The sequence below is a fragment of the Rhipicephalus sanguineus genome, chromosome 10 (genome assembly GCF_013339695.2).
Source record: "Rhipicephalus sanguineus isolate Rsan-2018 chromosome 10, BIME_Rsan_1.4, whole genome shotgun sequence".
Classification (NCBI taxonomy): domain Eukaryota; kingdom Metazoa; phylum Arthropoda; class Arachnida; order Ixodida; family Ixodidae; genus Rhipicephalus; species Rhipicephalus sanguineus.
Window position 1 is genome coordinate 20,520,641 of NC_051185.1, and position 12,010 is coordinate 20,532,650.

At 43.2% G+C, this 12,010-nt stretch overlaps 1 protein-coding gene across 1 annotated transcript in view; it reads left to right on the forward strand.

Moving 5' to 3' along the window:
- LOC119372391 (otoferlin) overlaps nt 1-12,010 on the forward strand; it is a 132,804-nt gene that overhangs the window by 70,563 nt on the left and 50,231 nt on the right. Inside the window, exons 9-12 of the mRNA XM_049419902.1 lie at nt 887-922; nt 2,902-3,076; nt 10,296-10,420; nt 11,196-11,330. Of these exons, the coding sequence (XP_049275859.1) occupies nt 887-922; nt 2,902-3,076; nt 10,296-10,420; nt 11,196-11,330 (471 nt within the window). The remainder of the gene's footprint in view (nt 1-886; nt 923-2,901; nt 3,077-10,295; nt 10,421-11,195; nt 11,331-12,010) is intronic.

A 12,010-nucleotide genomic window follows, 5' to 3' on the forward strand; every position in this document is an offset into this window, starting at 1 on the left:
TACGAAAAAACCAAGATAGCGTTACTGAAATTTTGGCAAGAAATATTGGAAGAGATTTGTCACATTTGAAGATATTACCGTTGTTTGAAAAACAAAGGAAAATGAAAGATTGTGAATTTGGATGCTTACACTCGTTATCTCTTTCCACCATAATCGCTTTATATGTAGAAAATGTCTGCAAATATTTTCAACCTAATCAATGGAACAGCTTTCCGCATATATTCACGAAATGTAAGACTCACAATTCCACGCAATATTCTTATGTGAAACGGCGTTCGACTTTAGTAAGTAAAAAAGAACTATTAGCGGTAAAAATTTTGTTATTGAAACTATTGTAATGTGCGAGGCATTTTATGAAGTTAGGCAGAGTCGTAGTAGTGCACGTGTATTGATTCATTACATTGTTGTGGCATTAACTTTACATTTTTATCAGAACAGATTGCCTACAGTAGCCAACAGTGGTCACCAGTTAGCCAGTAATATCCAACATGAGCTACCACTGGATGACCATTAGCTAATATTAGCCAGTCTTCGTATTAGGCATGTAAATACAGCAGACCTCACACAAGCTATACTTTCTTTTGAAAAAGTAATCAATGCTCTAACGTGAATTTAGTCTTGATTATAACCGTATATGATCGTTGGTATGCCCTACTTGACACCACTGGATCTTTTTAAGCCAAATTTTGTTCAGAACTTTTTTTTTCCTACTGACCCAGAAATGCGTCATAAACTCCAGATTACTTCCCGCATAAAATGCTTGGCATTATAATATTGTCTGCACTTTTTTCTATTATATCTGTAATATAAGTGGAAGGAGCAAATATGTGTATTGAGGTGTCCTTTACCTTGTTCTCATTTTTTCAAAACCAATCTTTCTGTTTAGGACAAAGGCATCGGCGACGATTATAGCTATTTCAAGGTACGATCACTCACCTAGCTTAGCCAGCATCCGCACGCTTTTAGAGTGAACCCATGCACACTGCATTATCCGCTCTTGCTTGACCCGGCACATGTAGAAGACAACCTGCACATAGATATGAAACATTTCTTTTTGCCGCTGCCTTTTTAACAACTTGTTATCCTATCGCTATCCTTACATAGCTTCCTAATGCGCACCGCTAATATACCGCTGCTAGCTATCGCGCAAGTAAGCTAGTTGATAGTACACCCCTTCAAAGTACCATGAACAAGGCACAACAGCACACCTAACGGAACGCTTATTTGACTACGAACTTACAATTTATTGCGATGACTACAAGGCGTACACTAGTCAACATGCGAGGAATAATGGGAGGAAACTAATTAGGAAAGTAAAATAAAGCAAAGAAAGAAGCGTCACCGCTTGCGTCAGCTGCCAACACTAAATATGAAAGATTTCATTTCCAGAATAGAGTTTCCTTTGACAAAATCGACACAGTCTTGGCTTATTTGAGGTCCTATACGGGAATGTTTGTGGCCTGCGTTGGTCAAACAATTATGGGACATCAGTACAGACTTAGGCTAAGTAAGCGTGCACTGCTTTATGTTGAAAAGATCAGTTTTATGTGACAATTATTGATTCAGAAGCTGCCGCTGAATCGACAGCATATCTACTTAGGTTTAGTTACGTAAGTGAGGTTAGGTTAATAGATCAGATGTGCGCGAGAGGTGTGTGCTGTTCTCGTAACCACGTACTGCTGCGGAAAAAATTGCTGAATCGATGAGCAGTGAAGATACAGTGTCGGAAAAAAAGCAGAAATATCGTGACTTCGAGGTGGATTAACGCTGCACGAGCACATGTCTGGAGTCTTTCTATCATTCTTTCTTTTCACACTTTTGTTTGTTTTATTCACTGTTTATTATAGCTTTCCCTGTGTGTGCATATTTTGGGGGGCATATTGAAAGCAAAGCAATAAAAGTGCAGTTATTACACTGTCCCGAGCTTTGTGACCGTGAGCACAAGTACGTGCTTTCGTGTACGCCTTAATTGGAACGTCGCGGCTCGCATTGGACTGGCTGCTGCTTTGCGTATTGCTAGCCTGTTAAAAGCTACCTGCTTATAGCTTCATGTGTTGCTGCTTTTGAATACGTATCTCGACAGCAAAAAAAAAAAAAAAAAACATGTTTTTATCGTGTTTAAATGAAGGCGCGCTTTCTCGCTGGTGGGAATAACTACTTTACAAGCACTGGGTGTACAGCACCAGTGCTCAAAAATGATTGTCAAACTGAGACTGGGAAACAAAATTACATTTAATGAGCCAGCAGAGAAACCAACGAAAGGCTAATTGCCTTCGTGAGATTTGTGATGTTGCTGCCGTGTACTACAACTTGATTAAGAATAAAATACTGCCTGCCGTTTCAACTCAGAAAGCAGTAACGTAAAAGAACTTTTACCCACAACATAATTTCATTGTGCAATTAATCTTCTTAACAGACATTGAGGAGTTCCCATATATCACGATATTTCTTAAATGTGTAGTAAGTAAACGTGCTTGCGGTGCATTCTTTACGAGTTGCGAATAGATTTCGAGAAGTTAATTCAAGACATGTTTGGGACACATGATGACACGCATCGTTATCGGCCTATACTAAACTGTATACACACCCAGCCCACCTCATCCCCTTCCCCGTCCGCACGCCTATCGCACGATGCTTTCTTGCGTATTGTCCGCTTTCTTTCCAAGAAAACTAACTGCTATACAACCTCACGAGGCAGCCTTTCCCTCACGTAGTACAGAAGTCAGGCTAACCCTCGCTGTAAAGCAACGCTATCGTCCCGTATAACAAAACCACACGCGTTCAATGTAAATAAGGAGAACCTAGATTCTCCCATTTCCTTGCTAGATTCCCTATCCAGTGCCACGAGATAAGTAGTTCACCTCGTGTTTCCTTCGCTGCTGCCGCATTGCCTGCTTTCAGCCTGGGAAGAAAGTGAGCCAGAGCGCACGCTGGATGGTTCAAGCCAAGCTGCGCATGCATCTCTGGCTGGGCACCACCAAGCACAAGCATTGTGTACTCAAGGGATTGCCCGAGGGCTACGTCAAGGACGTCGAGGACATTGACAAGGGGCCGCCATCGCAACTTCATTACACGGGTCAGTGCACGCCGCTTACTCGTTGAACAGCACTTCACGCAAAAACACATTGCGCCGCGTTGCCGGGTAATTCGGTGCAGCCGTGCTTATGGTTTTGTCCTTAGAGCGCGGGGAAGTTACACGGCGCTTCGGCAGCATCATGAGATTTTGTCAACGACCATACGTGCATTACCTTTCGTGGTATACCATCCGTAAAGTGTTTTTTAGCATCCGTAAAGTATAGCACCCGTAAAGTGTTATGCCATCAGTAAAGTGTGGTATACCATCCGTAAAGTGGTATACTATCCGTAAAGTGTTACTTAACATATTTTTGTAGCAAATCATTCCTGTCCCGAAATATTTTATCGTAAAGATTTATAGACCGCCAATAAAATCTGTTCAATTCAATTCAAGTATACAGTATGGGCTATGAAAGACGCTGTAGTGAAGAGCACTGAAATAATTTTGACCGCGTAGATGTATTTAACGCGGAGACACACTCTACGGCAAACATGCGTTATTGCATTGCACACATAGAGACTGGGATCGAATGCACGATCCCCTTATCAGCAGCGTACTTAAGCAATAGCCAACGAGTGATAATGGCGCATATACACATTTCTTAACTATGAATGCCACAATATTAGGCCAGCGGGAAATGACTAGTTTCTTTTACGTAGTTTCCATGGGGCGTCAGACAGGACACAAAAAATATGATATGCCAACAGGGTGTTGGCATTTGAAAGAAAAGTATATGCGCTTTTTATGAATGCCCCCTGGTTACGCACATGCGCTGTAGGCCCGTAAACTGCAGCTGTCCTGCAGACGCGCAAGGACACTTCAAGAGAGTCTGCGTGGCCGGCTTCATGAAATGTTTGGGTATCTCCACTTCTTTCTTTCGTCTGGACCAGAACGGCCGTATAGGTTGTACTGTGCTGCACACAATTAGAGCTCTGACCTTAACTTTAACATGCCTCAAATGGACAAAAGCTCTCACTGTGCAAATGGTTTCTGCGTATGTTGCTGCGGTGCTCAGCGGGCCGTTGATTTTACCGACTCTTTGCGCGTCAGTGGTTTTGCTAGCTTAAGGCTAACATGCCCCGAGAGAAGAGACGAAACAACGCATCTCTGAAGCGATATAGATCAAGGGCAGTCGTAAATAAACAATGCAAAGGGCGCTTTAATTGGTTTTCCTTTCTCCGCAAGTTTCTTTGCTCGATAAGAGTGTAATGTCCTGTGAATCCTGTGAATGTCCTGGGGATTTGCGGCCAAGCAACTGATGCTGACAAAGTGTGCTCGCTTCTTTTAGGCACCGGAATCCTTGAGGAAAGATCGGCTTTCCGCTGATATTGACGCTTCCAGACGATTACGAAGTGACCAGTCCACACGTGCTCCCGGCCCGTGGCAAGGTCCCGATCGCCTCCCTGCGCAGACGATCAGCGCCGCTCATCGCCATCACCCCAGCGGTGCTTCTATCGCCTACTGGAGCGCCCTCAAGCCTCTCGCCTATAAGAAGCCGCGCTAACTACCAGCCAGTGGGATTTGCGGCCAAGCAACTGATGCTGACAAAGTGTGCTCGCTTCTTTTAGGCACCGGAATCCTTGAGGAAAGATCGGCTTTCCGCTGATATTGACGCTTCCAGACGATTACGAAGTGACCAGTCCACACGTGCTCCCGGCCCGTGGCAAGGTCCCGATCGCCTCCCTGCGCAGACGATCAGCGCCGCTCATCGCCATCACCCCAGCGGTGCTTCTATCGCCTACTGGAGCGCCCTCAAGCCTCTCGCCTATAAGAAGCCGCGCTAACTACCAGCCAGTGGGATTTGCGGCCAAGGCAACTGATGCTGACAAAGTGTGCTCGCTTCTTTTAGGTGAGTCTGAGTCATGTAACCGATTTAGCCTTGTGCTTTTTGGTCGCAAATCCCACCAAGTGATCACTCTGTAACTAGACATGGGTATTGATTTATGTACGTACCGTGTTCGAATCGGTTGTTTCACAGGGTTAAGACGACATGTTCGAACACATTCGCCCGTTTGGCTCCGGCCGGCAACAATCTGCCGTTCTTTAGGGTGGTTGGTCGGCTAGTTGTTGTCCTGTTCTGCCTGTCGCAACTCATTGTTCGCGCTGGAGATGTTGAGACCAATCCAGGACCGGATAAGGTAGATCAACTACTAACCTTCGTCAAAGAGTTGGCGTCTTCAAACGAGAAATTTCAAAGAGATGTAACAAGTAAGCTAAAGGATATGCAAGCAGGCATCACAGATGTAAAAAGACGAATGTCGAGTCTTGACAGGCTACCGAAAGAAATAGACAGCCTTCGGGAAGGTGTTGCTGTTCTAACATCAGCACTAGATGAAGTGAAAGCTGACCTCAAGAGCTCCGACGTGCCGGCTCTCGGTCCAGTTCTTGAAGAAGTGAAAACTCATCTCCAAAGTACCGGCTCAAGACAATTTGAGCAAGCCAGTATGGTAGTCGACGATCTAAGCAATCGGCTGAGACGAAATAATCTGATATTCAAAGGTATGCCGGAACAAGGAGGTGAAAAATGGGACGACACAGAGAAACTTATAAGCGAGTTCGTTTTGTGTAACCTTGGCGTTAATATTGGCGAACTTGAACGTGCACACAGAATAGGTCAGCAAACACCCGGTAAGAATCGCCCAATCATTGTAAAATTCTTGAATTTTAAGGACAAAATCAACATCTTGCGAAATGCATCAAAACTTAAAAATCTTGCGTCTCCACCTGTTTGGATAGAAGAAGACTTCTCACCACGAATTCAACTAATAAGGAAAAGGCTTCGGGACTTCGCACGTGCTGAGCGTAAACCTAACGAAAATACAGATTACGGTTCGATAAACTGTTGTTGGGGAACAAAGTGTACACCTATAACAACTCGAACGATAAGATTGTCCCACTTTCAAGGCGGGACGCACCTGCCTCAACTACGTGACCCAAACAGCATTGCAAAAATAGAACCTTATCTTTGATTGTGTCGAACTTCCGAAGCCTTTTCCACAAACAGGACCACTTGTGTTCGTTTATCGAGGGCTGCTCTGCCGACATCGTGCTTGGAACAGAGACATGGCTGTCCCCCGATGTGGCTAACTTTGAACTATCGCTGTCGAATAATTTTTTAGTCTTTAGGAAAGATAGAACGGTCTCTCGAGGCGGCGGTGTGTTAGTCGCTGTAAAAAACAGCTTCCACGCTCACATAATTGAAACAGAAGCTAACATTGAAATTTTGTGGGTCGCGCTACAGTTATCATCATTTGTAACCTGTGCTGTCGGAGTGTGTTACCGTCCGCCAAACTCTCCAGCCGACTTCAATGAAAAACTGAATGATTCGCTCAGCCACATACAATGTAGTTATCCACGGTCCCCTATATTTTTGGCGGGTGATTTTAATCATCCAGGCATAAATTGGCGGACGTGTACACCCGAAGGTAGTGCAAGAAGGACTGACGGTCAGGAATTTCTCGATGTGCTAGCCATGTTCAATTTGACACAAATGGTTTCTCTGCCGACACGTGGTGATGCTATCTTAGATCTTGTATTTACTACCGAGCCTGATCATGTACTTGTTAATGTTTTAGACAATATTAGTGATCACAATGTGCTTCATTGCGAATATACATTGGAAAACAAAAAGCCAGAAAAGCCAAAGAAAGTAATCTACAACTACGCGCGGGCAAATGTTGATATGATTATGAATCAGCTGTCATCCTTTTCATTGGAATTTCTGCGCACCTTGTCGCTGCGCACAACTAGTGAAAACTGGCATCTCGTACAGAAGCAGCTGACTGAACTAAAAGACAAGTTTATCCCTAAAATTGAAGTAACATCGTCAACCCAGAGCGCATGGTTCAACTTGCATGTCAAACGTTCCATAAATAAAAAAAAACGACGTTACTCGAAAGCAAAACAGTCAGGGTCTGATAGTGATTGGGAACGTTACCGTGAACAATCTAAGCAATGTAAGGTTGAAATAGAAGCAGCCAAAGATAAGTTCTTTAACAATGATATAACAACGCTTTTAAGAGAAAATACTAAAAAATTCTGGAAGGTAATTAACCCCAAACCTTCTTCGTCATCCCAAGTGTCCATTTCCAAAGACGGTGTACTTCTTTCCCCATCACGCGTTGCAACGGAACTAAATGATTTTTTTGGTTCCGTATTCACAGATGAAAATCCCATTCCGTCGGACCTTAGCTTCATGACTCTCGAGTCGGTCATGGACGATTTAAATATTTCGTACCAAGGTATTGAACGCGCTATTGAAAGGCTCCCAAATAATTCGGCACCCGGCCCGGACGGCATCTGCACCAAAATGCTAAAAATAACAAAGCCTGTTATTTCTCACATTCTAGCAGCTGTTTTTCAGCAATCAATTGATAACGGAAGCGTACCAGATGCCTGGAAAATTGCCCACATAACTCCTATTTTTAAATCAGGTGACCCCTCTATGCTTTGTAACTATAGACCAATTTCCCTAACAAGCATACCGTGTAAACTTTTAGAGCACATTATATCATCTGCAATTATGACATATCTAACCTCTAACAACTTCTTCTTACCAAGTCAGCATGGTTTCCAGCGTGGCCGCTCATGCGAAACTCAACTGTTTGAACTAATAACCGATATTCACGAAGCCATACACAATAAAGCAGTCATTGATGCTCTATTTATAGACTTTGCCAAAGCCTTTGACAAGGTCCCCCATAACCGCCTAAATATGAAACTCAGCGCCCTGAACATCAACCCTAAGATCTCTAATTGGATTGCTAATTTCTTGTCTGATCGCTACCAGTCTGTTTTTGTTAATAGTACTTTCTCTCCGTTAATAAAGGTAAAATCAGGTGTTCCGCAAGGTACCGTGCTCGGGCCAATCTTATTCCTAATTTACGTCAACGATATAGGTAACCACCTGTCATCCCCAATCAGACTTTTTGCAGATGATTGTGTCATTTACAGACAAATTACTAACCATACCGATGTCAGTGCACTGCAGTCTGACATTAACCAAATCACCCGCTGGTGCTATCAATGGCAAATGGAAGTTAATGTCTCAAAAACGAAGTGCATTCAATTTACGAGAACTACCAGCCCCGAGCTACATTCCTACATGATTAACAATATGGTAGTTGAAAACGTGTCCAAAATAAAATACTTAGGCGTCCATCTTACAGAAAACCTCTCATGGAATGCTCATGTTGATGTAATAACTAGTAAGGCTTCAAGAGCCCTAGGATTCATTAAACGTAACTTACACTCTGCCAACCAGTCCACCAAACTTCTCGCATACATAACTTTAGTTCGCTCAAAAATGGAATACGCCGCCCTTATTTGGAATCCTAACCAGCAATACCTAATTCATAAACTTGAGGCCATCCAAAACAAGGCAGCCCGCTTTATCACCGGAAAATATTCACGGTTCTATAGCATAACAGCAATTAAAACGTCATTGAAATTACCTGCACTAGAAAAGCGTAGGCTTATCGCACTACTGTCTCATTTCCACAGACTTTATTTCAGTGATTCATCGTTCTTACAGTCACAGATTAAACCAGCTCATCGCATTTTTCCACGCCTGGATCATGCATACAAAATACAACCCATGTTTGCGCGTACTAACTTCCTTCGTGACTCACCACTGTTTCTTGCAATTTATCATTGGAATAAACTACCAAGCGATGTTGTAAGTGTGCGCGATCACGACACATTTGTTAGCAAATTAAAGGAGATGTGGAATATCGAAGAGTAAAATTTTATACTATCTTTTGTTTAGTTTAGTTCCAATATTACCTGTATTATTGCATACCTTGTTTCATGCCTTACTGAGTGCTACATTGTATTACCATGTTTTGTTCGTGTCTAGACTTCTTGTGATTTTTGGATTTTCCTTTTTTTTCATGTTCTGCGTAAATATTTCCTTTGTAAACATAGCCCTACAGCATTGTAACTACCCCCCCCCTATGTAATGCCCCCATGGGCCCTTAGGGTATATGAATAAAATAAAAAAAAAAAAAAAGAACCCGGCGTTCCTTCCTACACCATTACAGATAGTCCAAAAGGAGCCTTTGAATGTACTTGAAGGGATAATGGCAGCGCACTTTGGTAAACAAGGACAACTAATAAGAGCATACAGGAACATAAACGCTGGCGTCTGTATGTTCTGTGTAGTCATTGTTGTCGACGTGTGCCGCCACGCCCCACCATCCTTAACCGACTGGCCCACCAGTACATCTGAAACAATGTACTTGAGGGAACTGCTGCTTTTGATATCATTCACTCGCTGAACGTTGCGCACAAAACTTTGTTGAGATAGCAGTGCGTGCACAAGCTGTATGCGAGAGCACGGGCAGTAAGGACACATTGCAATTTAGAAACAAGACGTTTTTGAAATAAAAATTCAGAATTGCGAATCCCCAACCCTGATTTTTGAGGATTAGGGTATTCTGAGGGTTGGGGACTCACTGCCTTGGGCCTACCATGTCTACTAAGCGATGTGGGTAATACACCTTTGCACGTATCGTAGGGTATATTCACAATAATAGAAGCGTTATCAAATTGTCTCTTTTACTGAGATAATAATAAATGGACACATTTAATGCTATCTGGACGCATATGGACACATAATATTAATGTTATGTTAATGAACACAACATTTTATTGAGATAACATTAAATTTTCACTGGCTGAATATTCCAGATATAAGTTGTTACAAGACAAATTCTTGCGTTAAGTAAGAAAAATGTGTTATCGAAGTTTCCGCTGTAAAAAGTCTGCGAATTTCCGGTCTTCACAGGTACAGACACACACACATGGTGTAGTCGAGTTAGTATTCATCGCAAATGTAAGCGTCTTGAAGGTAGCCTTGAAGTGTTTCCATTGCTTTGGAAGGTTGGACTTCTGATGACCATGGGTGTAACGCCTTGGCAAGCGAAAAGGTTCGATGTGAATCAGTTAAGTGTACTTATTTACTATACAGTATTTACTGCATGTACTGTATGTATATACTATATTCTTTACTATAGTACAGAATCTAGCTTCGACGAGTTATGAACTGCTTCTGATGTTCCGGCCACGACGAAATTGCCAAGAGAAGAAGACTGATGGAAAAAGAAAGATGGCTAATTAGAATTTTCATGTTAAAGCTCTGTTTCCGTTTCCCCTACCCCGATAACCTATACTCTCTGACATGTGCAAACAAAATGCTTTCTCTCTTTCTCTACCGCAGAAAAGTCCACTTTCGAGCTGCGGGCGCACATGTACCAGGCACGCTCACTCATTGGATCGGACTCCTCCGGACTCTCAGATCCTTTCGCGAGAGTCGTATTTGGAGACCAGAGTCAGACAACCATGGTACGGTGTCATCGCCACTCATTCATTCACAAATTCTTTATATTTCGTTGCCTTTATTCAGCATGCACCTCCTCTCCCTCTCTCAAGACGCCATGGATTGGGCGATGAACGCCAAAGTATGAGCAGACCTCAATAACTACCGCAGCACATCGCATCCCCTTTGTACCAGTCAAAAGTGCGCTACTTCACCATACCGTATAATGATCAGTCACCAACTAGCCCAGCTCTGAACCCTATCGAAAGCTATGAGTTGTGCTTCGTGTGTCCTGTGCCCACTCTTTCTCATTCTACCTCTCTCTCTTCCCGCGTCGTGAAGATTAAATTTTCTTGGTAGGCTTTCTGTGTTTATACTGAACGCGTCTATATACGGTACGTTAGGACAACGTTGCCTACCATCCGCCATTTGCAAATTGCTTGTGGAGGTGGTTATTCTAAAATATGCTTTCGCAATTTAAAGACAGTGCCTACAACCTAAATGTATATTTACAGAGAATGTATTTTAAGATTATTTATTGCTAGGCTAGTTTGTTCATAATGCTAAACTACAGAGTGCAAATTCGGTACGGAACATAGACCTGTGCTGCGTGTGCAGCACAGGTCTATGTCCTGTATATGTCTATGTCCTTTAACGAATTCACGGTCTGCAGTTTAGAATTACAGATATTTCTTCACATCAAACGTCCTAAAAGCGATTGGCTTTTTAAGCTATGAAAGACTAGGCTGGGACGCTGTTCACAGCGTCAAGGCTTGTAATCACGGCAATGTCTTCCACCAGGTGATCGACGAGACGCTAAGCCCCACGTGGGACGAGATGCTGCTCTTCCCCAGTGTCACGGTGTACGGCAGGAAAGAGGACATCAAGGAGGACCCTCCCGTCGTTGTCATCGAGATCTTCGATCAGGACAAAGTGGTCAGTCACTAGTGGCAGTGCGCCATCACGAAGTCCTGTCATAACCCTACTTAGGCAGGCTTCCCATAGCATGGTAATGAGGTGTTATCGTTCAAAAGGCATCGTAAGACAAGTCTGTGTCTCAATTATTGCTATTACTATTGTTATTATTGTCATTATTAGATAGCCATACATATGGACACAGAGGATAGAGGGAGAGAAGAGGCTGGCAACTGCCACCTAGAGGGGCACAACACCTGCCTACTCTTTCGGAAGGGAGAAAGAGATAGAGGAAATGAAGATAGGAGGAGAGAAAGAGGGAAAAAAAGATAGGAAAGTAAAAAAAAATATGACGAGGACGTGGACAAGAATAAGTAAAAAGCACGAAAAAAAAGCGACTACAGAGGGGTGGCCAGATCCGTCTGGTTCATGAAAGACAGCAGAGGTCTATGGGCCTGGTAGCGTCGAGAAACAACCTCTCGGAAAGAGGTAACCGCACTTAAATGCAGGAAATTTATATTCCTTAATCAGCAATGCTCAAGTGTTTCACAGGTGCCACAAGATGCACACAACGGACTGTTCCACATGTCCTTGACGGTATAGTCGTTCCCGCATCTACACAGAGGCAACTCCTAGCTTATATAAGAGTGCTCTGGAACGACGAGGCAAGCCACGACCACTGATTACACTGATTCACGCTT